The 26,464-nt window shown below is 57.9% G+C and overlaps 10 protein-coding genes across 10 annotated transcripts; 3 read left to right on the top strand and 7 right to left on the bottom strand.

The window, feature by feature from the left end:
• Window positions 1-557: 557 nt before the first annotated feature.
• On the bottom strand, window positions 558-1,270 carry A1Q1_06849 (uncharacterized protein; the record flags this gene model as incomplete). Its single annotated transcript, XM_014327098.1, has 2 exons — window positions 558-739; window positions 1,027-1,270. The coding sequence occupies 2 exons, from the start codon at window positions 1,268-1,270 to the stop codon at window positions 558-560; spliced, it is 426 nt and encodes a 141-aa protein (XP_014182573.1).
• A 5,395-nt stretch (window positions 1,271-6,665) lies between these two features.
• A1Q1_06848 (uncharacterized protein) lies at window positions 6,666-7,668 on the bottom strand (the record flags this gene model as incomplete). The annotated part of the gene is made up of 3 exons (XM_014327097.1): window positions 6,666-7,272; window positions 7,324-7,417; window positions 7,455-7,668. The coding sequence occupies 3 exons, from the start codon at window positions 7,666-7,668 to the stop codon at window positions 6,666-6,668; spliced, it is 915 nt and encodes a 304-aa protein (XP_014182572.1).
• A 1,009-nt stretch (window positions 7,669-8,677) lies between these two features.
• On the top strand, window positions 8,678-10,024 carry A1Q1_06847 (carnitine/acyl carnitine carrier; the record flags this gene model as incomplete). The annotated part of the gene is made up of 3 exons (XM_014327096.1): window positions 8,678-8,904; window positions 8,963-9,026; window positions 9,368-10,024. The coding sequence occupies 3 exons, from the start codon at window positions 8,678-8,680 to the stop codon at window positions 10,022-10,024; spliced, it is 948 nt and encodes a 315-aa protein (XP_014182571.1).
• A 768-nt stretch (window positions 10,025-10,792) lies between these two features.
• Window positions 10,793-13,066, top strand: A1Q1_06846 (uncharacterized protein; the record flags this gene model as incomplete). Its single annotated transcript, XM_014327095.1, has 2 exons — window positions 10,793-11,755; window positions 11,831-13,066. The coding sequence occupies 2 exons, from the start codon at window positions 10,793-10,795 to the stop codon at window positions 13,064-13,066; spliced, it is 2,199 nt and encodes a 732-aa protein (XP_014182570.1).
• Window positions 13,067-13,332: 266 nt separating this feature from the next.
• Window positions 13,333-14,280, bottom strand: A1Q1_06845 (uncharacterized protein; the record flags this gene model as incomplete). The annotated part of the gene is made up of 1 exon (XM_014327094.1): window positions 13,333-14,280. One exon carries the CDS (start codon window positions 14,278-14,280, stop codon window positions 13,333-13,335), a length of 948 nt encoding a protein of 315 aa, XP_014182569.1.
• A 393-nt stretch (window positions 14,281-14,673) lies between these two features.
• On the bottom strand, window positions 14,674-15,618 carry A1Q1_06844 (uncharacterized protein; the record flags this gene model as incomplete). The annotated part of the gene is made up of 1 exon (XM_014327093.1): window positions 14,674-15,618. One exon carries the CDS (start codon window positions 15,616-15,618, stop codon window positions 14,674-14,676), a length of 945 nt encoding a protein of 314 aa, XP_014182568.1.
• A 312-nt stretch (window positions 15,619-15,930) lies between these two features.
• On the bottom strand, window positions 15,931-16,857 carry A1Q1_06843 (uncharacterized protein; the record flags this gene model as incomplete). The annotated part of the gene is made up of 1 exon (XM_014327092.1): window positions 15,931-16,857. One exon carries the CDS (start codon window positions 16,855-16,857, stop codon window positions 15,931-15,933), a length of 927 nt encoding a protein of 308 aa, XP_014182567.1.
• A 2,587-nt stretch (window positions 16,858-19,444) lies between these two features.
• A1Q1_06842 (uncharacterized protein) lies at window positions 19,445-20,746 on the top strand (the record flags this gene model as incomplete). The annotated part of the gene is made up of 1 exon (XM_014327091.1): window positions 19,445-20,746. The coding sequence occupies one exon, from the start codon at window positions 19,445-19,447 to the stop codon at window positions 20,744-20,746; it is 1,302 nt and encodes a 433-aa protein (XP_014182566.1).
• A 128-nt stretch (window positions 20,747-20,874) lies between these two features.
• On the bottom strand, window positions 20,875-22,291 carry A1Q1_06841 (adenosine kinase; the record flags this gene model as incomplete). Its single annotated transcript, XM_014327090.1, has 4 exons — window positions 20,875-21,777; window positions 21,836-21,917; window positions 21,959-22,062; window positions 22,124-22,291. The coding sequence occupies 4 exons, from the start codon at window positions 22,289-22,291 to the stop codon at window positions 20,875-20,877; spliced, it is 1,257 nt and encodes a 418-aa protein (XP_014182565.1).
• Window positions 22,292-23,678: 1,387 nt separating this feature from the next.
• A1Q1_06840 (Ado1p) lies at window positions 23,679-25,020 on the bottom strand (the record flags this gene model as incomplete). Its single annotated transcript, XM_014327089.1, has 4 exons — window positions 23,679-24,572; window positions 24,625-24,706; window positions 24,745-24,869; window positions 24,913-25,020. The coding sequence occupies 4 exons, from the start codon at window positions 25,018-25,020 to the stop codon at window positions 23,679-23,681; spliced, it is 1,209 nt and encodes a 402-aa protein (XP_014182564.1).
• Window positions 25,021-26,464: the final 1,444 nt, after the last annotated feature.

Here is a 26,464-nt window from a genome sequence, read left to right as displayed (position 1 = left end):
CATGATGTCGGCAACGGCGGAGAGGATTGTGCTGTGTCCTCTCCGTCAAAGTCAATGCACATCTCCGTCTGCAATAGCACTCCTCATGCGACATGTTATTTCCCCAGATCCGGGTCTCTCTCCGCATATAATGGTCCATTTTGGGCCAGCCCCCTGCCAGGACAAATGGGGATGAGCCAGCTGCATGACACGTTTTCTGGATTTCCTCTTGCACTGCTAACCGCAATTGCACGTTTCAAACTTATATAACATGCGGCCGCTATGAGAATTATGACCTAGTATAATGACTAATATGCAAATGAGTGTGAGGGTGGACCGGTCCCTGCCTTGCGGCGCGGCGCTCAGTGGCGCCTACAGTAGAGTGGCGAAGACAGCGGTCCTGTTGATATTGCGATTCAATGTCCCGAAGTGACGATACGTTGGAATGTCCCGAGGCGACCATGATCCCCGGAGAGTGTTCAGGCCGTTTATATTGGTTGGTATGAGGGGAAGACAACGGAAATCTAGAGGGGTTCTAGTGGGAACTTGGGTGGGTGGTTTTTACGGGGTGGAATGACTTAGTACCAGTCCGAGTCGGTGCGGTGGGGGCGCTTGGAGCCGGTACGCGAGGGGCGGACGGAGCCGGTGTAGTGCGCCTTGGAGCGGGTGGGGGCGACAAACTTGGACCATCCCGAGGCCATGGGGCGGTTCTTCTTCTTGCTCGGCTCGGCGGTGGGGGCCGGGGACTGGGTGTCGAACGCTGGAACCTGTCAGCTGAATTCTTCCCGTGTTGGTGGTGTGTCTTCCCGGTGCCTCCTGATATCTACCCGCTCTTTGATATCTACCCGCTTCGTCTTATCAACACCTTCTCTACTGCGTTATCTGCATATCACCATACCATCACTTCGGTGCTGTGCACGGAAGCCGGTGTGGAATGCATTCCGGAGATCCGGGATCGCCGACATGTGCTCTCGCAGGCACCCGTGTGGCATACCACACCTTCACAGAGGGCACCGAGAAAACCACCACAGCGCTTTCAAAACTCACAGCAAGTGTCATCGCCAGAGCAGGACCAGCCGGTAGCGCACGCTCCCCAGTCGCAGCACTGGCCGCGCTGGGGCGCGCACCACTTGTCGCCGCACGCAAAGGTGCCGGGCGGGCAGCCCGAGCCGGGGACGGGGCGGATCATGAGGCGGGGCGCGCCGTCGTTGCGCTTCGCCTGGCGGTTGGGCGCGGCGGCGGCCGAGACGGCGCCGAGAGCAAGTGTCACGAGGGAGAAGACGGCGACCATGGTAATGAGCGTCGGATTGTGAGAGGGACGAGGAATGAGAGAAAGGAGGGAAAGGGGGGGAACGCGCGTTCCGTCTTTTGCTTATGAGGAAGAGGTGGGCGTGAGGAAGGGGGCAGGAGGCAGAAGAGCAAGGCTGGCAAAGGGCACTCGCAGACAACTGATAGGCAGCAGAACAGTCAGCACCCCGGAACCTCGCAGCTCGTAGCGAGCAACATTACAGGAACAGGATCAAAGGGCAGCGCAAGAGGAAGACACCACAGGGAGGAAAAATTCACACCATTACAAAGATAGGAGACCAGGAGGAACTGCTGAGGAACGCTGAGATAGGGACTGATAGCATGCGAGGGCATCTCGAGTATCTGCTCGCTGCAGGCTGTGCAGGGAGTTGTGGGAGGTGGACTGGGTGGACGTCGCCCGGCCGCTCGCTCGCTCGGCGGGCACCCAAGCCTACAGATCTAGAACCCCCAGAGTAACTATGAATAGAGCTCGCCAGGTCCACTGTTCTCGTCAGGACTGACAAGATACCAGGATACCAGCGGTGCCTGCGATACCTGAGGAGAGGACTCAACTCCCTCTGTCAAAAGCTAGGACGGAAGGCAGTCGGTCAAAGGAAGAACCATGGTCGAAGTGACCCAGGATACCTCCGATGCATAATTTCGAGATATCCTGGCGACATCCTTAGCGTCCTGGATGAACGTCCTGAACCCCACAGGACGTCTTCCTGGGATCCTTTGTTTTGCTGACTGTTCTGAGCTCCAGCACTGGGCACTGGATGTAGGACGCCGGGGTTGAGCCCGCCCCCGGCCGCGTGTCGGCCGCTATGCCGGCCTCTTCTACGCTGGGCCAGACTTTCTCTCTCGTATCCGAAAGAAACAGCTTACGTCCTGGAATACGGCCGTTTACGTCACCTTTCGAAAGTCCTTCTGCCACCCTCTTTTCAGCAGCCTGGAGGATGTAGGGACCTACCTCTGTCAGCTGCCTGCGCGCGTGAGCAGTATGTATGGACGGGAAGACACGTTGCCAGCTTCTATCGGGATGCGAGGAGGCTGCCTTGGCAGACGGATCCGACAGTGCGCAGTGTAAACAAATGAAGGCTGCATCAGATCTTCCCATAAGTTGCTATGATTATAGACACAGTGGTCGTCGAGCTTTGTCGCGTGCATGGCGTAAATATGAGGTGAAGGACAGACGCAGTCCGACGATACTTGCACCGACTTAGCCCCGCGGACTCTCAGGAGGCCAATTCAGAAGATGAAGAATCCAGGGTCTGGGAAATCCTGGGTTGCGCGAACTTTCTTCCTCCGAAGTCCGAGGAAGTGACCCCGTAGGCTTTCTGCTTCTCTGCTCTCGTCTCTTTGGTCCGCGGCTGTACCCAGAAGCACAGTGGGTCGCAGTGCACGTCCACAGCACGCCCAGCCCTGCGAGCACAGCCAGACGCCACCCCCACAGTCACTAAATGCGTTAATAGTGCGGACTTATGCGACCATCACACCGGAATATCCTCAATTACAGGTAGCTCGCAAAGCATTCAAGGCCGTATGCTTAGCGTGCCCAAGATTGCACAGCTGCCCAGCTGTGCTCCTGTGAGCTCCTGCTGTGTGCCTTTGCAGCTGGTTCTCAAGCTCGCTGGGTGCTCACGCGAGAGTTTATCCAGAGCCCAGCACCCTCGCCACCCTTTCACGGCAGCGCAGATCAATGCTCACCGCAGGAACAGTGACTGCCCACAACTTTGCGATTTTATTCTCGTAATGAACTGAAAGCCTATTGTTTGTCGAGGCACGTCGAGGTGTTCTGACCTGGCCTTTGCAGCGCTCTCGAGATACATAGCCCCACCCAGACTGCTCCTGACATCCTTCGTATCCTGCTGCATGCTGCAGCGCTTGCTCTCCTGCTACTCCTTGTCTCTCCACAGCCCCATTCCTCCCAGGCATGACATTCCTGTGCAATGTCTTGCCTATTTGCAGACATGTGAAGAGGTCTGCACAGCTTCATATTCAATGTTCCACCCGGTCGGTGATGTCTGCCTCGGCTTCAGTCCCACCTCCACTGGAATGCTCCCACTGCTTCTTATCCGTAGTATAGAGTTGCCCGTCCTGACCCGGAGCAGTGTTTGTGAGCGATAGCCTCGTCGTCGATGCGGTTCTGTGACTGCGGAGCTGAGCTTGTCGATGTCTTGGGTGGTCTCAGTCCCTCAGGCGTCGACGTCTCGACTCTTAGTCATTCTCTTCTGCGCTGCTGGATAGCTCTTATCGCATTGGTTGTGTCTTGCTTTGGTCTCCTGAGTTCGTCATGGCCTCTATTCTCAGCGTCCCTGGTCTACAACACCTGGAGGTCCTCTTCAGCTTCTCCCTGCTCTTCTCATCTCCAGCCTGACCTGCTCATATGTCAGTGAGCAGAGACGCCTCTCTCGTCTGCCAAGCGTACAGATGTCAGGTCAGAATCAAGCGCAATCTGACCCCGCGGAGTTCCAGAACTCTAGCTGCCTCGAGATACGTACTCCATCTGCCCTCATTTACCCTCGTTCCTCGCGTGTCGTTGTTGCCCTCTCAGCACTCTCATCCGTCCTCAGTTGGCGGTGCTGGTGGTGGCCGCCGCGCCGCGGGGCTGTCCACGATCCTGTCCTCCAGACCTGGGTTTGCCACATGCCATGTGCGGTCTACTCTAAGATTCTCAGCGGACCAAAGCTGGGCTGTGGGATGGCAAAGCCTCGGCACCCTGGTTGAGGCGCAGCGGTACGGCTCTCACGGCAGACAAAGCACTGTGGAAATGTCTGGACAAAGGGTGGTTTGGCTCCTACCGTTCTCATTGACCTCGTTATCCACTGGATTCGTGGACGTACTGGCGTACGTCCCTCTAGCTCAAGCGCTATCTATGCATACACCGCGGAGAGTTGTAGCTTGCGCCAAACGCTTCACACCGCACCCAGAGGCAACAATCTCACCACAATTTGTGGAGCACCACTATTGCTCACAAGACAGCTTGCTCAGGCGCAGTCAAGAGTCTGGCCCAGTTCTCTAGCTTGCATGAAAACCTCCTAGCTCCCCTTCAGCGCAGGCGAGGTCATTTCGAATCCCCCGACTGTGGGCCAAGCACCCAAGGCCAGCGGCGATCTCCCGTTCGTGTAAGGGCAGATACACGTGCTAGAGCACCCTCGTTCGTCAGCCCTTCCTTTGCCCTGCTCGCATCCCTTTACGTTCCTTTGGTTCCTCAGTGCCTCCGTTCCTCCGTTCCTCCGTTCCTTCGTCCCTCGAGGCCCGTGATCGGGCAGAGCCTTGCTTCTGGCCATGGCCCAGTCTGCACTCCAGCAGTGCTGAGGTCCCAGCGGGAGAGAGCTCGACCTGGCGCTCGATGCCCATCACGAGGTTCGCGCGTGGATGACCACCAGAGGTGATTCAACCTCGCCTTACACAGAGAGCTACGGCAGTGCACGCCGTAGACATGCGAGTTGTAGAGCTGCAGAGTTCGCGGTGTCGATCTCGGCGCCCAACTGTCCGAGGCGGCGCAAGACCCACCACGCCGCCTCCGCTTGCGCCGCCTCGCCGAAAGGGGCGCCGCCACTCGCTTCGATGTCCATCACTGCCTTAAGCCGTTCACAAATTGTCCAATGGCCTCGCTCTTATTTGCATTTGGCAGTCCATAAGAAGCTTGACAGATGCATGCTTGCTCCGGGCCGGAGAGGTGCCTTCGCTTCAAACCTTGGCTTGAGCTTGAGCTTACGTTTCATTTAGCCATTTCGACTAGTCACCTCCATTGGCATGAGGCGTTGCTGATTGACCTCCTCACTGTGCACATGTCCCCAAGACAATCGAATTCAAGTCCACCACTAAGCCCAATCATGTATGAGCCCCACCCTGTCTAGAATCTGGCTATCCGGATCGCTCCAAGCTTCCGTAGGGCGCAGACAGCCAGTGATGTAGGATAATAATCCAGCGCACATTCCAGCGCACATTGATCCACCAAAAGACCTGGGCTCATACTGCGGCCACTAACAGCTCCCACGACTCGATCAGCTCGTGCGTAAACCGCGACATACCCAAGTTACTGCGGTATTCTTGCCCCCCCAGGTTCACTGATGCTTCTTTCTTGACTGCCTTTCTTCTCTCTGGCGTCAGCGGTCCGAAGCTCCCCTCGGTAGTCCTGTGTCCCAGGCCATGCGATGCGCCGGGAGGCTCGCGAAGCCGGCCTGGATTGAACTGGTTTCTACTGCCGCGACGGCGGACCATGCTGATCTTGCTGACCTTGCTGACCTCACTGGTCTTGCGAACGATTCCCACGTTGCGGCATACGGCATACGGCTGCAGTGATGGAGTAGGAAGAGCAACAGAAAAGGTGGTCCTCGTCCTCGTCTCTCATCCTCATCCGCGTCCACGTCTGCCGTATCCACTCTGTCTCTCGGGGTGCTGCCTCGCATGGCCAGAATCGAACCGACATCGAGGAGGGAGGGAGGGTCTTCGGCCAAAAGACCTATAGAAGGTCGACTATGGGCGTCATTCAAAGAGGGTTTGTCTGGTGCACGGCTCCTCGCGCTCTCCAACTGAAATGCGGTGTCCTGCTCACTCTGCCTTGATGTTTGACTGACTGACTGGCGTGCTGGGTTCGCCCAAGAGTTGAGCGGAGGCTACGCAGAGGCTAGGCACATAAGAAAGAGTCTGTGGACCTGCTCTAACCACGCAACTGGAGCCCACTGAGCCACTCGTCAGAGCTACTTCACCGTCGCGACACTGTCCACCATTGAGTGGGGCGAGAAGGAGGCTCGGGATTGTCACAGTCAGGCAAGGCGATTAACCGCCCAGCTCGCAACGCTACACTCTCGTCGTCGCTGGCCTTGAAATTGATTTGAACCTGTTTCAGTGCCCGTCTCCGCTGATGCTCTTAAAAACGGTGGTTGGGAGTTGTCAGATGGGTCGTTCGAGTCCCGTCGGGTGCACCCTCGCTACTATACACCGTTTGCATGCGAAGTACACTCTTACACGAGCCCGCCCCAGGCCCCGAGTCCAGCGAAAACACTTCCGAGAGCGACAATGAGTCCCTGTTCATGTCAGTTTAAGCGTCAGCGAATTACAAAACTCACGCCCCAAGTAACTGCACCGACACCAACACGCCCAACAACCTTCCAGGTCAGGTTCAGCGCGATGTGGAGCAGCGTCACCAGCGCCCAGACGAGGGGGAGCCAGCGGCTCGGTTCCGGACGAGGGGAGGCGGGCGGCCAGCTGCGCGCGATACCGCCAAAGTTGAACCCGGAGGTGTCGACGCTGCCGACAGCGGGGCGGGGATGGTGGCGGTATAAAGGCGCCGAGTCGAAGTAGAATGCGCTCAGGATTAATGTCAGGCCGAGGTTGAGGAGGAGCGTGTCGATGCGCCAGAGGATGTGCAGCGGAAGGGGGATAAGCTGGGATTAGCTCGAACTCGCAAACAGCAGCTTACAGGGAAGGGCACGCCCATGACGTCCTCGAGTTCTGCTGTCAGCTTCACGACCGGAAGGTAGCTTACCTCTTCTCGCGCGCATGTTCTCGAGCACCTCCACCCGCCTCTCGAGCTCCTCCTCCTCGAGCAGGACCTCCTCTTCACCGACAGGCGAATCCGGGAACTCGTCGTAAGTCTCGTCCGCGTCCTCTGCGTCCCACGCACACGCGCCGCACTCCTGCGGCGCTGCGTCGCCCAGCACATCCTCGTAAAGTGCCAGCTGCTCGTACCCCTGTACGATGCCCCAGACCGTCTCTGCCGTGCCCCACCCGAGACCGAGCCAGAAGCTCGAATGGAAGCCGGACGTCGGGCTCGGCGTCGTCAGCGGGACGGATAACAAACGCAATGCCTCGTTCAGCGCCGTGCTGATGATCGTGCTGAGAATGACGGCGGCGGTGGGCGAAATGCGCAGCGAGCTCGTTGCCACAAAGGTCGGCACGCGAAGCGCCTGGACTGTGATCGACGCGAAGACGCCGATCGAGAACGCCTTCCAGTAAAACGGATGCGGGTACGTCTGCCCCGCCTTGCGCTCATCCCTGCTGGGAGGCCTGTTATTAGCTAACGTTCGCGCGTTTTTGAAAGCTACGCACCAGCCCCAGGTCACGAGTGCGACGAGACCGGCGAAGAAGACCAGTGTTGCGAGCGGGACAAGCATGTACACCCATTTCAGGACGTGCCAGCTCACTGCTGTCAGTTTCCCAGCCACAGAACCACAACTTACGGCTGCGCAGTTGCGCCTCGTCCTCGTCATCAAGTCCGTCATCATACTCCTCCGCTGCGAAGCCGTTGAACGGGCGAGGTGTGACGGATCCGCTGCCGCGAGTACTCGGCGGCTCGACCTGGAGCGCTGGCACGGCGCCATACGTCACACGCTGTCCAGCGCGGCGGGGCAGAGGCGTGCTTTCGCTCGAGTCCTTGCCACCTGAGAGGGGCATGGTGGTGGCGAACTGGAGTATGTGTAGTGAGTATGAGAGAGATGCGGTGGTGGGAAGGGGAAGATCTCAAACTCGAGTTGTGACGATAGCGCTATCGGAACGCGAGATGCCGACATTATTTGGCTTGCCCGTCTGATCCCTCACACGCCATCCGTCACGCGCCCCTTCCCGATCTGGCGGCGGCGGTGACGAGCCTGGCCTTCCTCCAATCACTCGGAAGCAAACCCGCGCGAGAGTCGCCTGGTGTCCGCGTGTAGGTCACCATTATCACGTGATTCCTTAGGAGTCGCAAAGCGCGTACCTCTGTGCCTGGGACCTGAGTTGGGCGGAGGTTTGTGTGCGGGCGGATGACGCGAGTGGAGGGCGAGTTATGTTTTAAGCGACGGCGCGTGCAATTGACGAAGTCGCGAGACCTGGGTGGAGGAATGAATAGAGAGGAGAGAGTGGAGGCGGCTCGTGTCGGAGATATCGTCGGCATCGTCAAAGGACAGTCGCATCCCATTCCCATCGACGAGATCAGATCGATGCATCGGTGATGAGCTTAAGGCGAGTGATGACATGGTCGATGTTAGCATACACCCCCGGCGGCGGGCGCCGTCTGATGCCACGCCAGCGTCCGTTGGGTGCAGTGACATCCCTTTGGCTGAGGGTTGCGGCATGCTGGGTGCGCTTTTCCCGGTTACGCAGATACCGAGAGCACGGGGGCCCAGGATTCCAAAGGCGGGGGCGGAACCAAATCGCGCACCTACTCACGGTGTGGGCACTTTGAGCGACCAATAGCCGAGCCTGAGCCCCCGAACATAGGACACGGCGTCCACCATCACCCTCGGCACTGCCGCTGCACTATATCCACACCCGGGAAACACAACTTTCCTCTTTTTCCTTCTTTCCTTGCCTTCTCGTCGCCTTCGCAAGTCGATCAACCTACAACGCCAACGCTTCAGCAGAGCGTAAAGTACGAGCAGTCCTCCTCCTCCTCTCCGCCCGCCCAGCCATAACGAAACCAGCCATGTCTGACGAAGCCTCCGACATCAAGGCCGAGCAGGTCGCCGACCAGAAGTCGACCGTCGACCCCATCAAGTCGTTCCTCTCCGGCGGCTTTGGTGGTATCTGTGCCGTCCTCGTCGGCCACCCCTTCGACCTGACCAAGACCCGTCTCCAGACCGCTCCTCCCGGAACCTACACCGGTGCCATTGACGTTGTCAAGAAGACTCTCGCCCGTGACGGTCTCAAGGGGTGAGTTGGCGCCAGCTAGACGCTTGTCGCGTGATGGACAGCTCGCTAACCAACGTAGTCTTTACCGTGGTATCACCCCTCCCCTCCTCGGTGTTACTCCGATCTTCGCCATCTCCTTCTGGGTGAGTCCGCATCAATAGCCGCCTCGGTGGTGCTGTGAGACTGGCGATCGGAATAGGCACAGGCCATTGCCGTCGGCGAATCGGGCAGATAGGCAAATGGCCCAGCAGCCAATCTATCATCCGCGTTTCCATCCCCGTGATGCGGGGTCCTCATGTGCTACTCAGGAGGACCCGGGGCTCAGCGGGGTGCCGCGCAGCCGTGTCGTGCATTCGCCAGAAATGCGTCTGCATTTTCCCGGTCTGTGATGTCCGGTGCCATGGTGATGCCGCCAATTTCCCGATCGGCCCTCAGCCTCCACTCTGCGGCACCACCTCCACTTTGAGCCTCCGCTGACGTACAGGGTTACGATGTCGGCAAGCGCATCGTCTACGCGCTCACCCCCGAGCGCAAGTCGGAGGCGCTCACCATGCCCGAGCTCGCCTTCGCCGGTTTCTTCTCGGCTGTCCCCGCCACCTTTGTTGCTGCCCCCGCTGAGCGCATCAAGGTCCTCCTCCAGGTCCAGGGCCAGGGCGGCAAGCCCGCTTACACTGGCCCCGCCGACGTCGTGAAGAAGCTCTACGCCGAGGGTGGTCTCAAGTCGATCTTCCGTGGCACTGGCGCCACTCTTGCTCGTGACGGACCCGGTTCGGCCGTCTACTTCCTGACGTACGAGGTTATCAAGAAGAAGCTCTCTGGCCAGCCGACGATCGACCCCAAGACCGGCGAGGCCGTCGCCGCTCCCCTCTCCCTCCCCGCCGTCATGTTCGCCGGTGGTTCCGCCGGTGTTGCCATGTGGGCCCTCGCCATTCCCCCCGACACGATCAAGTCGCGTCTCCAGTCCGCGCCCCAGGGCACCTACTCGGGCTTCATGGACTGCGCCCGCAAGCTCATTGCCCAGGACGGCATCGGCGCCCTCTGGAAGGGCTTCGGCCCCGCCATGGCCCGTGCCTTCCCCGCCAACGCGGCGACGTTCGTCGGTGTCGAGCTCTCGCTCGCCGCCATGAACAAGCTCTGGTAAAAATCTCAGAAGTCTAATCATTGATAGAGTTGTATTCATGCAGCATTGGATTTTAGGCGGGTGCGGGCGGCGGAGCGAGCGCAGCGTGAATGTGAGTGCGAGCGATAGCGAGCTGGTGTGGAAGGATAGTGCGAGTATCGAGAAAGCTGTGAGTACTCTGCATTCATTAATCGCAGGTGACGGGACTCAGACTCGATTCTACGTTGGCGGCCACAGCTTTTCGGTCGCCTCCCAAATGTTCTGCGCATTGTCCATCAACCTTCCACTTCGCTCTGTTTGTCCGCTGACCATAGCGCCACCGCCTCACTGATGGAATAGCTTGAGGTATGTACTGACAGCTCACGGCCCACTATGCGACGACACCGGTCGGAGACACTCCGTCAACTACGACTCGAGGAGTGACTCGCAGTCTCAGTGTCGAAGCCGCGTATGCGTCCAGGAGCTCTCCCCTGGCTCGGACTGCTGTCTTCCACAGGCGATGCGCGCGTATCAACCTTGGTCTGGGGGGTGCGAAAGACGCCTGCCTTCTGCCAGTCACATTTCGACCTCCCTGATGGACACGGCTCACCATCAGACACCATCAGAGGTAGTCGTGTGGCACAACAGGATGCACACACCCAATTCAGCTTTCTCGACCCATCTGCATCACCACTGGCTTCCCTGGCATTCCACTGACAAGCTGAGAGCACTGATGAACAGCGCTCTCGGTATGCGACCTGCATGAGGGAATTTGAACCAGTCCAACTCTTGACAACACTCTCTTTCCCAATGTCGGTCGAAGAACGTCTCCAACGACTTGTTCAACCTCTGCCTCCCTGTCCCCCTCCCCCGATTCAAGAGCAGCCTGCGATTCAGTACTCGGCGCCGAGCAAGTTGGCGCTGATCACTGCGTCAAAGCCGGTCTTGTCTCCCTCACCCTCGCCCGCAGCCTCTGCTCCTTCGGCAAGTCACATTCCCCGCCTCGCCACCGACGAGGACAATCGTCCTTCTCACAGGGCACACGACGAGCGGAGCAGTGTGCAGCTCCCCTGGCCTCAGTGTCAAGGGAACTGTCCCCGCTCCCCCTCCGGTCAAGCCTGCAGGGATCTAAACTGTGCGTTGAAGTCTCCTCACACGCCGCGCATCAACTACCCCGCAAGTCCTTGTCCATCACCCGCCCTTCCTCAAAAGGTAACCCTCTCGCCTCCCTCCAACTCAGACCATTCCACCTCTCTCTTCTCGACTTCTCCATCCCCCTCATCCCCTCCCAACACATTGCTCCAGCCGCCCTCTGTCAACATCACCCCATTCGCTGCACTCGAGCACGCCGCTGTCGCGTCTCCCGAGGCGAGCTTCAGCACGACCATCCCCGCCAGCGGCGAGAGTACCCGTGAGCGAATCGACTTTCGGGTCCATCAATCCCCCTCGCAGCACCTCACCCCCTGCTCCACGCCAGAGGTGAGGAGTCAAGAGGCCGATTGCGGATACGCCGACGTCGAGGCGGAGTTGGACGCTATCATTCATCGGGCGTCGCCACCTCGCTCCTCTTCCAATCCCATGGCGAGGGGTCGTCCCGACACCCCCACCCCCATCAGCAACATGGCCTACCACACGCTTCCAAGGGCCAAGACACAGTTCAGGGAGGACCCGGATATCTTCGCCCCGCTGCAGTATGATACGACGTACTCGTCCCGTCCTGAGCCGTCTGTGGATTCGGAGCTGTTGAGCGAGCTCGTGACGGACACTACTGGCGTGAGTCCCCCTTCTCCCCACCGCCCCTTCCTCCCCTACTGATGGGACGATGATAGCTAACGACAGTTTACGCAGGAACGAGCTGCTCGACGCGAAAAGCGACGCATGGAGAAGCAAGAGAAGCAGCGGGAGCAGGAGAGTGAGAAGATGGAGAAGATGGAGAAGGCAAGGGCCTCTCGGGGCCCACCGACCCATGCCATCCTGTACGACGAAGAGGAGAGGAACTGTGGTCGTGTCCCACTCGTCTTTTCCCTCGTCGGAGGCGTGTCGTTGCCTGATGGTAGTGTTGGGCCCGCACTGGTCGCCCAGCCCCAAATCCAGGCTAAGCCCAAGCCAGCTGTCGTGCACTCGACTCCTAAAGACCGCCAGTCCGACACTCGTGCCCAGTCCCTCCGCACGCATCACATGAAGGCGAAGATGCCCCCGTCCTACACCGGGCAGAACTCGCGGCCCTCGTCGCGCGAGTCCGGCCCTACCTCCGAGACTCACGGGACATATGTCACTGCCCGCGGCATCAGTCCAGCTGAGCGCGCTCAGACATCTCAGCGTCCCCTGCCTCGCCTGCCTGGTGCGCCTCCCCCCGCCACAGCAACGGGTTATGACGGTCGCTACCCGCCTCTCCCAGCCCAGCCTACCCAGACCGCTCGACAGACCTCAGTCACGTTCGCCCCGCCCCCCCAGCCAAGCGTGCAGAACACGTACACCGTCCCCGCCACCCCAATCACGAACAACAAGCCGACGCTCGACGCCCTGATCGCGGCACAGATCGCGACTCCCCACCCCATCCCTGGAATCCACCACTCAGTGCCCCAGAGGGACAACGTATGGGACGACCTGTTTGCGACTGCCTTGTACGGGCTCGCTTATTCCTCCTTGTCTCGTAATGAAAAGAAAGAGGTGCAGCGCACGAAGATTGTGCGCGGCGCGCAGATCTCGGCCTCCGGGTCCAAAGGATTGGCTAAGATCAAGGCGGGCGAGGTGAAGATTGGAGCCAAGGTCGTGGGCCGGAGCGTGGCGCAAAAAATGGGCCGCATGAAGCCCGACAGGGCGTATACCCAGCAAGACTACGAGTTTGACGCTGTTGGGAATATGTATGCCCGGTATGCGGATGAGCCGGATGAGAGCTGGAGGGGCCAGGCGGAGGTCAGGCCTGCTGTTCCCCCTAAGACGGAGAGGGTGGAGAGGGAGAGGCCCGTGTCGAGGCCGGCGTCGAGGGCTTCGACGTCGGGCAGGTCGGAGCACAGCGCGAGGACTGTTGCGCCGAACCCGAATGGGACGAATGGGAGGAGGTACCTCGAAGGCGAGGTTTGAAAGTTCCAGCGCATGATTTTATCGAGTTTCCGTCATTTTTACCCTTTTTCGTGTTCGTGTTCGTCTTCCTCCACTCCGCTCCACTCCACCCCACTCCGCATTCATAACAGTTAATCAAGTTAGTCTTCGCTTTCCGACCCAGGTTTCATTGTCCGTAGTTCATGGTTTATCTAGGTTACTCTCCTCAGCCAGCTACTATTCAGGGAGTAGCTCAACCTACTCTCAGGCTCTATGTATGTTTCTCGAATGGCACGCATTGTGCACGATCAATCGCGCGGAACGTCGGCAAGACGACAGACGGCGATGTCTGCGTCAATCACTTCCGTCAACGTTTGCAGCAGCTGGCGTTGCTCCTCCGGTTGCGAGTCGTAACCAGTTGCGACCACGATTCGGAGGTCTGGGTGGCGCTCACGGTCCTTGATGCTCGACAGGTAGGAGATGGCCAGTTGCTCCGTCCAGACAATGAGGATGAGAAGTTCCACGCAAGGTACGATTAGGGTGCGAAGTAGAGTGCTTGTTGCAGGTTGGTGATGCTCCAACCGGAGCTGCTCAAGTTGGCGCCGCTCTAAGCTGGGCTTCTGAAACTCGATTCGAAGAGACGGACAGCCATGCACCAGCTCTCTGTCGCCGGCCCACCTGTCCCGGCCCTTGACATGCAAGACCAGATTTCGCACGCATGAAGGGAGTGGGATCGGCCCTGAATCATGAGTTTCCAGAGCGGCAACATCGCCCACAAAGATATCCATGCGGGTAACCCTTTCCAGCAACCTGAAGGGGCTGTGGTAGCTCAAACCGTACTGTTCGTACTGTTCAGCTTGGACTTTGTTGAAGAGGTCCCACGCCAAGTCATCGGTCCAGGTGTACACGCCCCTCGCACAGCGGAGGGCGAAGGCGTGGGCTGGGTCAATTCCCTTTGCGAGGTTTCGCGCAACCGTCCCCTTTCTCACAGGCGCAGTCGAAGGACGTAGCACAGGTACCTTGGGACGGAGGTCGGCCACGACGCTGAGGGATACTTCTTCCGGAGGAATCCCTGGGTTCTCATCCTCGTCCACGGGGTCGAAATACAGTGTGATGAACCGACAGTGGAGTTCGTTAATCTCGAGCTTGACGGCGGAGCAGAGAAGGCGCAGCTTGTTTTGCGTCTTGGGGTCGCAGTGGCCGATGATTGAGGAGAAGATGCCGGGGAAGTAGGCGTAGTGGATGGTGGCGACCATGATCGGCTTCCAGGTCACGGGAGAACCCGTTTCGCGTGGCGGGAGTTCTTGTTGTTGGGTTGTTGATACAGGAGGACAGGTGACGGAAAAGGACTTGACGTAGAGCAAGTACAGTATTCACGGGAGATGTTTAGAAGGAGAGTTGGAGTGTTGGGGAGTTTGGGGAAACGGAACCGGGCGCAAGTCGCGTCGATCGCAGCCAGCGGTGCCAACTGCGGAGATCACGAGCCTCGTGACCCTGCAGCACTGCGTGCCAGTAGTGCATAACCGTCGTCATTGAGCATTTCGTTCTTGTTGAGCGCGCTCTGATTAGTATGGCCTAATACATACATGGTCCTCGACGGGATCTATGCCTCGATTCATCCCTATGCATTGGCACTATCTAAGTCCACCTCACCAATCCTCACCTCGGACGGACTCGCGAACGATGACTTTCACTGGTATGATCTTAACCAACTTGTCGCGTAATTCGTCTTCACGTTCCTGGCTCCATTTGTGGTATGTGAGCACCTCGACTCGCAAGTCAGGATGGAGGTTCTTGCCCTTGACAGCGTTGAAGTAGGCTGTGGCGTCGCCCTCCTCGTCGACGTCCAGGAGGACGTGCTGCACACATGGGCGCAGGAGACTGGTGAAGAAGCGCCTACGCCAACGCTTCCCTTCCTCTTCCTCTTCTTTATCTTGCTCCTGACTGAAGACAATTTCCTCCTTATTAATAAAGAAGCGCAAAAAGTGACAGTTATGCAAGAGCGTGCTCCTGAACATCCACATGTCGTCGCCCTCTTGCCTAAATTGCAGCCTCTGAACGGTAGAAGGGATCGCGACTTGTGCTGGAACTAAGGCGCCGGCTGGGGGCGGGAGATCCCCCACGACCAGCTCCAGCCGTGTGGCGTTGTCCAGCAGCTTGAATGGACTGTGGTAGCTCGTCCCCGCTTGCAGCGCCCTGGCGGCCCACAGATCATCCCACATCAAGTCGTAAGACCATGTAGACACCGTGTGGGCGTTGCGGAGAGCAGCGACGTACTCTGGCTGGATGCAGGTGGTCATGTTTGATGACTCACCACCTTTGAGTTGAGAGGGACAAAGAGCAGAGATTTTGCCACTGTAATTGCCCCACGGACTGAGTCTCAAAATCGCACGCTCGGGGCAGGAGATCTCATGGCCACTGGAGTTCTCGTCAATATCGAGGATGAACGTTATCTCCGAACATTGGAGTCTGTCCACCTCGAGCTTGACAGACGTGCAGAGAAAGCGCAGCTTGTGTTGAGTTTTGACGTCGCAGTAGCCGATAATGTCGGAGAAGATGTGCGGGAAGCAGGCGTGGTCGATGGTGACGACCATAGTGCAAGGAGAGCTGTGCGAATGACTGAGTCTCTGTTGTCAGACTGTGCAGAGGACTTACCGTACAGATGGCGCCTAGAGACTTGGGTATGGGAAAGAGGAGATTCAGTAGGTGACGTGGTGAGTCTCGGTCAGGAAGGAGCTGGAAGCGGGAGCGGGCGCACGTCGTGTCGATCGCGCCCAGCGGTGGCAACATTTGAACGCCCTCGTCGTTTGCATTCAGCAACTCACAACAGTTTCTGCGCTCTATTGCTGCACGAGTCACGTATGCTCTATCCCTCACTTCCAGTATACGTACTCACTGCAGCCTCCTCACGCGGCGAGAGCATCCAGCGCACTTTTGATGACCCCCTTCACCGTGCGGATCTCCAGCAGCCTCTTCTCAAACTGTGCGAGGTCAATCATCAAGCGAATGGGCCGCTCCAGCATCCAATTAGCGCGAGTGCCGGTCAGATGCCCGTGCCACTGGATGCCAAGCTTGATAGCTTCACACGCGGGCCAGCGGCGACTCTGCTCAGTCACGAGGTCGGCGATCTCATTGTGGGGCCATCCCCCGGCGTCGGGCCAGTCGGCGAGAGGGTCGAGGGGATTCGCAAAGGTAGCCGACAAGGCTTCGTCGGACATGCGGCTGAATGCCTTGTTGCGGAGCATGCAGAGGGCGTTGAAGACGATCGTGGTCTCCAGCACGGCGGCATGGAAGAGCACGTACGCTTCGTCGCCGCGGAAGCGGGGAGGGTTGTCTTCGGTCCCCCACCATTCGTCGGTCACACTGCGGGGCGCATCGGTCACGTCGACGGCGGCCGGGTCGTACACTTCGATGGGCCAGAGTCCCGACAGCGCACCACAGTGCGGAGTAGGTGTACGAGCGCGGATGGCGGGAGGTTGAGAGTTCGGCACGTACGAGGCGTCCATGACGGAGACGATGGGAGTGCCAGGTGGCATGGCGGGGGCCCGGAACAGGCGAGCAATGGGGAGCGGCACGTTGGGAGGAACGGTATCGGGGGCACAGAAGCGGTACTGCTGGTAGGCCACCGAAGACGTCTGGCGCATCTCTGCACCGGCCATCAGCCAGCGCATGGCGGGAAGAGCGCTGGCGGCGTTGATCTCCCAACCGATGATTTGGGTGGGCAGACGGTCGCCCGGAGTCCACCCAGAAAAGGTCCACACCGTACCCGGGTCGACGTTGGCGAAGGCGGGGTGCACGCTTCGCTTGGCGCGATGGGGTTTGTTCAGACACATAGTGGATGGACAGCCTTGGTGTGAGCTGGATTGGTTGGAGAAGCACCCACAATAGGTTGGGCCGTGGATGACAGGCGGAAGGAGAAATGAACAGACACATTGAGCTCAATGTGCTAGTGACGGACAACGACATCTGCTGCCGTTCTGTCCACCACCGTGCTTCAGTGCGAGTCAAGTGCGAGAGTGCGCGGTATGGGTATCCCGCCCACACATATAGATATCTCAGCTGGCTCAAGCATGAGGGTCATCCCCTCCTCTCCTCTGTCACCTCCTCATTCCACGCTCTCTCACCACGACTGCCAGCGCCGCCCTCGACACCATGCACCTCTGGATCCTGTACCGTATCGCCGCGCTTCTTTTCGTGCCCTTGGAGAACCAGCACGCAGCCTTCTGCAAGTTCCACGAGCGTCGTCTTGGGCGCATTCACAAGCTCCGCTGCCGCGTTCATTGGATTCAGTGCTTGGCTGAGGCGAATCAGAACGACCAGCCTCTGACCAGTGAGTATCGTGATCATGGCACTGCAGCTAACGAACAGAGGCCGCCAAGCTCGCCTGTTATAAGGCCCAGCAGGAGTGCTTGAAGAACAAGCAGCGCCCTCGTGGCACCCTCGAAAGTGTGCTCGTGTGCCCTTATCCTCCTGCCATGGGCGAGGGTGTCGAGCTCGACAGCGCCGCACAGGGGCCATGGATCGGGAATGACACCCCGGCCGACTCCGGTGTTGAACTGTAGCTCTCTCCATACTACGATGCAGCCATACCAGCGCCTCGTCATCGACATCGCAGCAATGCCGGGCAGTCACCGTAGAAGCAGCACGCCTGTAGTGAGCAGCCGGAGCAACGCGCAGCCGAGTCTCGCACCTGTGTGTCAGTTCCCATGGATCGGTTAGCAAAGGCGCGTCGGTGCGAGCTGTCTGGGCCGTCTTCACACGGAGGACACTCCGCACACGACCTGCTGGGCAGAGGAGGCGATGACTACTACGCCAGGCGTCCTATTCAAGCACAACCGCTTTGTGCTTCTTAACTAGCATCGTCGACAGCATCAGCGTTCAACTCACCTTGACGCCGTACCTCCAGCCTTCGCCACCATTCTCGAAGCCGAACCGACACAATGAAGAGCACCAGCCCCGTCTTCCTTCTCCTCGCACTCACCCTTCTGCCGACCCTGACCAAGTGTGACATGCCGCAGTGGGCCGCGTGCATGGCTGCGTGCCAGGCATCACTCCTCGTCTGTCTCAGGACCTACGCCTTCCACGGTACGTCGTCAAACCTGAGGTGTGAGCTAATCTGGGGATAGAGCAGAGCGCGCTCGACTTCCAGGCCGCCGTTTCCGCGTGCATCGACATCAGCTCCATGTGCAGTTACAACTGCCATGCCCTTATCAATGTCTAGATCCGCTTTTGCACTGGATGCATTTGTGAAGAGATATCCAGCAGCGGCAGCCGGGCCAGCCGGGATGGCCTGTTCCTGCTGTTCCTGCGCTGTCAGTCGCTACGACAGGGGTCAGTGTGACTGCACTAGGTCGACCGCGTGGTGTGACGGGACAGCCATGGTCACCCGCGACTCGGTACGAACAACAGCCTTATCCGCAGCGAACGACGTAAGATCGACGAGAGTCCCGCATTGAGCCCCTCCCAGGGAGACAGTGAAGGGGCAAGGGATGTCAGCTTGCAGAGCCCGCGGCGACAGCTCCCTCAGTCCGGCTCTGGATCCCTCGAATTCCTAGGCCGAATATGCAAACATGGGGGTGGTGGAACATGTTCGACTTCTGGGTTGTCGATGCAGCCGAGGTAGTCGGGAGGACAGTTTCGACGTGCGTGACCAGACGGATCAATGAAGCTGCAACAATGGAGACAAGGCAGTAGCGTTTCGTGGAGGGGAGAGAGAAAGGGAGGGAGTTCAGATGAAACGCTTCCGCTTGCCCGGACCGCCTCCGTCTCGCATTGGTTACCGAGGCTGTTGAGTATCAGGATAACCGAGCATCGAATCCGGGGCCAGAAATGTGCGGAGCCGAGAAGAAGAGACTTTGACTTCGAACACTTCCTCTCAACCTTTCTCTGCACATCTCCACCCCGCGCATGTCATCAGCAAACACGGATCGCGATCAAACCTCTCCCGTCTTCGCGGGACTCGATTTCAGCTCCGGTTCTCTGGAATGGAACACGCGACTGTTCCAAACACTTCACTGATAGATGTCTGCGGCTGCGCTCCGACGCTTCCTCTTCGTCCAGCGATGCTGTGCATTCAAGCTTCAGTTTGCACTTCGAGTCTTCGGCTGGCTATCACTAGCATTTGCAACGGCTGTTCCTGGAGTGCAACGGAAGCGGGTGGTTTGAGCCCCGGACCGAGGCTGCAGCTGGGCATCCCGTCCCCCCTGGCGCTCTCGTTGTCAGTCTACCTCCGCAGGGCCCGTTGAGTGGTTATTTCCACTACTCAGAGACAGCTGACGATAGGGGTGAGATGCTGGCTCTACGCTACTTATAAGAAGGCAGAGAGGATACCGAACAGGTCTTCGCTCACCTTCTCTTCTTCGACTCTTCAGATCAAACACCCACGCTCCTTCACACTTACTATCACCCTACAACTGTACAATGAAGTTCGCCATTGCCCTCTCTCTTCTGGCAGCTCTTGCTAGTGCTGCCACACAGAAGTGTAACCCCGCTGCTCGCCACGTCGGCCTCGTTATCGATCAGTCGACGTCGAACCAGTGGACCGATGATCGCAACTTCCGCCTCGAAGGTGCCAAGCAGATCGTCCAGTCCCTCACCTCTAAGACAGAGGCGTCTCCCAACAACCTCGAGGCTGACAGCGTGGCTGTTGTCGGGTTTGCCTGGGATGCCTGGCAAGTTCTCGACTTCAGCGACCCCACCGCGGCCTCCGGCGCTATTGAATCGCTCAGAGACAACCTGAAGGGCGGCACCAACGTTGGTGATGGTATGCGCCTCGCCATGCAGAATCTGCAGAACCTGAGCGCAGACCAGCTGTCGGGTCACTCCGCGATTGTCCTTTTCACGGACGGTGAGGACACCCAAGGCAACAAAGACGCTATGCAGAGCGCACTCAGGGAAGCCAAGGCTAAGGGCGTGCGCGTCTCCTTCGTGCGCCTCGACTCGGAGTCCGGCAATCCGTGGCTCGGCTTGTTCAAGATCGGTGGCGACAAGAATTACATCGACGCGGCCATGACTGAAAGCATCATCTCCACTGGCGGTACCGTCTCCATCGTCCGCAACGCCAGCAACCTTCAAGCCTTCGTGGACCAGGTCCTCAAGAACGGTCTCACCGGGGACGACGGCAAGTGTGGCGGCACGACCATCGAGAACCCCGGTGGTGTTCTCAAGAACGACGTCACCTCCATCGGTCTATGCTCGACGAACGCCCAGGCGGTCTACACCTACAAGGCTGAGAAGAATGAGAAGCTGACCTTTGGGGTCGGCCTCACCTCGAAGAACAATCCTGTGCAGCTCACTGTGGTCTACGAGAACAAGTCTACAGGCGAGCGCAAGGAGATCAAGGTTAACGGCTCGAACGCCTCCGGGACCGTTGAGGCCTTCGCTCAGGCTGGGCAGGACGTCACCCTTACAGTCAACCCGAGCGGCGCCTCCAGAGACGCCTGCCAATACCAAGTCGGCCTCAAGGTTACCCCTGGTCAAGGCCCTCAGCCTACGGTCGTGCCCACCACCTCTGCCACCCCTAGCACCTCGACCGCTCCTACTACCTCTGCCACCCCTACTACATCCGCCTCTCAGTGTCCTAGTGTCACTGCTTCCACTACCACGGTCGAGCGTACCGTTGTCACGACCATGACGGTCCCCGCGCCCCCCCCTTCGGCTTCCGTTTGCATCTGCAAGTGCGGTACTGAAGGCTCTAAGCCTCTTCCGAAGTTCGAGCTGTAAACGCTGCTCGTTGTCCCCCTCCTTGTCGGCTTGGTACGATTGCTGCAATGAACGTTGCGTTGTTATCGCGGCATCGCAACACTTCACCTCTGCATTCACCAAATACTTATTTCTCATTTGATAGCTCTTCAAAACTCGTCGTCCTCATACTCCTCCTCTTGCCCTGGCAACACTGGCCCCATATAGTTCAAACTGTATGCAGCAAGTTTGTGACCTGTGGCCACGGCCTCCTCGATCGATTGACCCTTCGCGAGACCAGCCACAAGACCCCCGGCGAAGAGCTCCCCGACGCCCCGGCGGTCTCTGGGCATATGCTCCCAGTATTCAGGCTTCTCGGCGGGCGGGGTCTTAACGTAGGTGATCTTCGCCTGGCAATCTTCGAGGAGAGGACTAAACTTGCAAATGGCGATATCCTCCGAGCCGCGTGTGACGATCACATACTTCACCAACGAGTCGCCGTTGGGAAGGGGGAGCATCATGTGCTCGACGCGCTTCGGGTACAGCCTTCCGATGTGGCGAATTCCCTTCTCCCAGTCTGCCTTCCCCGAGCCCCACTCACGCTCGATGCATTCAGCCTGGTCCTTGTTCATGATGACGACGTGGGCTGCCTTGCACAGGGGTTGGAAAGCATAGTACTCCCTGATTCTGGCGAGGTCTGTCATGCAGAAGTTGAAAACGACGCCCTGGCCTTCGTTGTCGGCTCGCTCTGCGAGTGTCCTTGCGACACCCAGGTGCGCATAGATGCTTCCGGCATCAATGTAAAGCCAACTCATCTTGGCTGCCTCCGCCTCAACCTCTGGCTCCTTCAGCCACTCGTAATTCCATTTAGCACCAGCCAGCGGCACCGTCCAACGGCAAGATTCGGGTTCGCCGGTGTTGAAGTTGAAGTCGTTCCAGAGCACGCGGAAGCCGGTCTGCTCTTTCTTGATTGTCTTATAGATCGTCTTGACGTTGTTCTTCTTCATACCATCCAGGCACACCGTTCCTGCGTAGTCGTCACCGATCGAACCGATGACCACAGTCGAGTCTGGCTTCTCCATGACGTGCTGTCTTTAGCCCCACGCGACCGGGCCTGCAGGAATGACTAACCTGCGCGGCAATGGCGGCGAACTGAATCTCGCCGCCGAGTTTGCACTTCCTCTCGCGGTCCTTGAGAACATCGTCCATGAAGCTAACGTCAACTCTGACCAAAGAGAGCACTCGACTACTTACGTATTGAAGTCGCAATGAGTGAACTTGATTTCGTTGTACTCCTTTGTCGCAACTTTGTTCGTGTTCCCGCGCAGGTTGTAGCGGGCCTCATACATCCTCGAGTACTTGGGATTCCACCCGCGATCAACCTGGGTTGTCAGAGCATGATTGGGGGGCGTTGCATACCAGTGGCAGTCCGAAGAACACAATGTGAGGGTCCCTCTTAGGGCGTCTGATCCAAGTTCGACGCTCGCGGTTGTAGTAGAAGTTGTCGAGCGTCCACTCCTTCTCGTCGACATTCGGGTACACCGCAATCTCATCGCTGATAGGTCTTCCGTGGTGCTGATCCTCCATATTGCTTGGTATACGTTAGGTCGTGCAATGTCAAGCTATGCGTCGCTTTATATCTCAGAGGGTCTTGGCGAGTGACCCCAAGGGCAAAGGGGCAAAGCTTGTGACGCGGTAGCCCTGGGCGGCGAGGCATTACATCCCCAGCCTTCTTTCCAGCTTGAGCACGCCGAGGTGCACGAACACCTTTCATCGCAGCGAAGGTCAAAGGGTGCACTCCGAAGCTCAGTCCACCAGCATGGCCTTCACATTTGCAGCTGCAATCTCGGGGATCAAGCCACGGCGCTTCTCCATGCCAAGGGTAGGTTCCAGGCACGACAGCATTCTTTCTGGAAACTCTAAACTGAATACGCTGTCGGTCAGCGGAGTCATTGGCACGTTCCGTGAGGAATGCACAAGGAGCCTGCGCAGGAACTCAACGAGTTGTGTGAGGGGCGACGTGGACAGCTCAGAGTCCGAACCCCAGAACCGCACCCCTCGCAAACTCCACTTCCCATGAGGACGGAGCTCAGTGGACCGATCCTGGCTGTGACCCCACGCGCATCCGCGACGAAACTTCAGTAGTGTGTCCTTGGCGGAAGAAATCATTCAAGCGTGACGCGCTATGCAATGAGGTGCATAGAGGCAACCGAAGACCCTCCTCAGCGAGGATTAGCGCTGCTGTCCGAGGTCACGGGTCGTCGGCGCAGGACCTGTCCGAGCCACCCGGCAAGTGCTCAGGGGCAACGAAACATTCGGTGCAAGGGAGGGAGACCAGCAAGATCGTGCGTTTCGGTTAGTGTGATCGAGCATCAGTTCTTAGGGGCCAAAGGGAACGTGAGGTGCGAAATCATCGGCCCATCTCTGCCAAAAGCCCTGTGTTGGCGTAAGGTTCCTTGGTGGCATTCCTCGGCGTTCATTTTCGAAGATAGCCCTAAAGAGCATTGCTCGCCCAGCGCTTTCAAGCACCGTACGGAGCCTGAGGAAAGGCTAAGCTGAAGTTCGATGTGGAGGACGCCAATGTCAAGCCAGCGGACTGTGATTCGCGCCAGCCGCATGAGGCTTGCCTGGAATGCTTGCGAAGGCCTTCTTCACGCCAGGTGACTCATCAACGAGCCACGACAGGAACGGCACAATTTACCTCTCAAACTCTATCGCTGATTTAGCATACTGCGCCGGGACTAACGTCCTCCACGAACATGCCCGCTGATCAAGTTTGTGGGAGCGGGGGAGCGATGTCCCTAGAGCACCGCATTGGAAGTGAACGGCTTCGGCTTCTGCCGCGCTGTTCTCAATAGGAGAGTGTTGTTGAGCCACGTGCCTACTTATCACACGTAACCATCGCGTGGTCGAAGTTTGATCCATCTGCGGAAGGCTCTTACCACGCTGTGTCGCATTCATATCACTATAGATCTCAAAACTGATACGTAGCTGAGGTTTTGGGAGGCAGTTTCGGGCCCTTCTGGGTCAAGCTGTAGGCAGCCAGGGCGTGGCCACATGAAGCAGCCATTTGAATGGGGTAGCCTTTGGCAAGCGCTGCAACCAAGCCGCCCGCGAAGAGGTCACCGACACCACGCCTGTCGTGCGATCGTTCATGTTGCCACTTCCGCCAGTCAACGGGATCGATGGGAACAGAGGAGACCTTCGTCTGGCTCTTGTTGCCGGGGTGTCCTTCGATGAGAGCATAGCCATCCTCTCCGCGTGTCACCACCACCCATCTCACAAAGTTTGGCTGCTGCTCGGGCTGGGACTGAGTCGTCGATGGCTGGTGAGGTGGACTATCGGCGATTGCTGTTGCGCCCTTCTTCCAGTCACGATTCTCTTCGTCGTTGGTGCTCGCGTCGCAGCGTTCAGCCACATTTGCGTTCATGACGACGACATTGGACAGGGCTATCAGGCGGCGGGCATCAGTCTCATGGTCTTCGAAGGTTTCAGGAAGGGACATGTTGAAGATGATGCGCATTCCATCCTTCGCAACGCGCTCGGCGAGCTGCACTGCCGTCGTCGAGTCGGCGTACAAGCTTCCACTGTCCAGATATAGCCATGTGGTTCTCGCAATGGCTCCTTCACTGTCCTTTTGCTTCAGGTCGCCTACTGTGTAACGACTTGCCGCTCGGGGCACGACGAAGCGGGTGCTTAGGAACTTGCCGAACATTGAGTCGTCCGTGTCATACGTGACGCGGAAACCAGTGCCCTCACCTGCAATTTTCTTGTACTGAGCTGCGACCCCTCCTTCTTTCAGAGTTTGGATGCAAGCTTCTCCAGCCTTGTCTCCTCCCACTGCACCGAGTACTGCAACGGAGCCTGGCTCTCGCAAAACGAACTGAAGTCAGCCAAATGATGCAGGACGGGTGACTCACCGCCGAAGCGAGAGCTGCGATCTGCATTTCCCCTCCAACCTCGAATTGATCTTCACGTCCCTTGAGAACGTCGTCTAAGAGGCTATAGTTAGCTAACCACGTCGATCAGAGAAAACGCACGTGTCAAAGCTTCCGTCCCTGTTCCCGAACTTGGAGTCGGCAGTAGCGACTTTGTTGACGTTGCCCCCCAGATCGTACTTGAATTCACAACTGGGCAAGTTGTCCGGGTCAAACCATCGATCAACCTGGACACAGAGTTAGCCCGATGATCTCGCCACAACTACCCACCAGTGGCAGCCCGAAGTACAATACGAATGGAGGCTCACGCTCCGGGCGCTTTACCCATTCGCCTTTAGCGTTATAGTAGTAGTCGATGGTGCTTTCAGGTCTGGACATACTGAGTTGGGTCCACTACGTCTCTTGAAGCTTAAGCATTGCTTATATATGTATCACTCTCTGACACTGAGATCGTGCATGATACGACTGCCCACTCACACCAACCGCCTTAGCGGCCTAAACTGCCTTCAGAGCTGCGTTCTCAGCCTTTCAGCCTTCGTGGCCAACGGTCTGTCACCGGGAGAAGAACGAATAGAATATGGGCTCTCTTTCCTTGGGTGCGGTTTCACACGATCGAATAAGTTTGCGCATAGTGTAAGATGTGCAGAAGCCGAGGATGATCGAGAGGAAGCGGCGGTCTGTCGCAAGTTCGACCAAGGTGTGAGTCGAATGACATCACGAGCTAGTCCGCAATGGTCAGGAACCTATTCAGTCATGTCTTGAACTTTATACTCAATAGCCTATCAGCCCGCGGCGTGACAGCTCTTCGGCCGGGATGTCTCGAACGGCATAGCGCTAGTGCACTATCTAAGAGGTGTTGTCAACCTTATGCACGAGGATATAGGAACGAAGTACATCGGAATTGCACACCTCGCACAGCCTTGTCGCCGACTTCGGTCGAGCTCAGGGCTACCTGTTGATGTTTGCAAATCCGCCTCCCTAGTCTATGATGGGCTGATATAGCCACATAGAGCGCTGAATGGGTGCATGCACTGGTGGGAAACACCGTTGCACGCAAGAGTAGCGCACTGAATGCAGGTTCAAATTGCGGTAGCCCAAGCTCAAGGGATCCGCAGTTCAATCGACGGATGTCACAGATGGAGTGCGGACAAGTTTGATCTACGCACCGCTATATAAATGTGGAAGGCCGCTTAAGTTACTCCTCCGAACCTGCGAAGCAGCATCTGGGTCTGGTACGTAAACCCAGCAATTTGACAACTGTGCAGCCCTGGGAGTTGCACAGCCCACTCTCGTTGTGAAAATGGACTGTAGCGCCCAAGCATGCTCAGCTCGCGGCCGTCACTCGCCACTGCCGGCCTCTTGCGACGTCCACATGTGTACGCGTCAGGACCTAGATGCTATCGAGAGTGCTTACTGCAAGATTGGTGGTTGACTACGAGGAGCACTTGACTGGCTACTAATCGTGCCGCAATGACAACGCAAGTGGTTCCCCTGATTGGTAGAGTGTCTGTCCTGAGGAGCTCTTCGCCCTCGCATTAGGGTAACTCAAAATCAATCCCAACAGGCCGTTAAAATCACCAACAAAGGCCATGTTCTGCCGTGAAGTTCCACGTCACAACCGGATACTCCCCCAGTCCTCTTCATTATCTTACGTAACTGTGTCGACTGCCGCGGCGCCGAGCCCGTCGCAGCACCCGATGAACAACTGTCTTCCTGTTCGTATAACGGCTAGTATGCTCGCTTGTCATGATGATCGCGAGACAGGCCTTCAATCCTGGCTTCTGCGCGTTTTTGTATTACCTCGTTCCAGCGATATGTGCCT

This window comes from Trichosporon asahii (genome assembly GCF_000293215.1).
Source record: "Trichosporon asahii var. asahii CBS 2479 unplaced genomic scaffold scaffold00009, whole genome shotgun sequence".
NCBI lineage: Eukaryota > Fungi > Basidiomycota > Tremellomycetes > Trichosporonales > Trichosporonaceae > Trichosporon > Trichosporon asahii.
The sequence above is the reverse complement of the archived record's forward strand: the minus strand, read 5'-3'. Positions and strand labels throughout refer to the sequence as shown.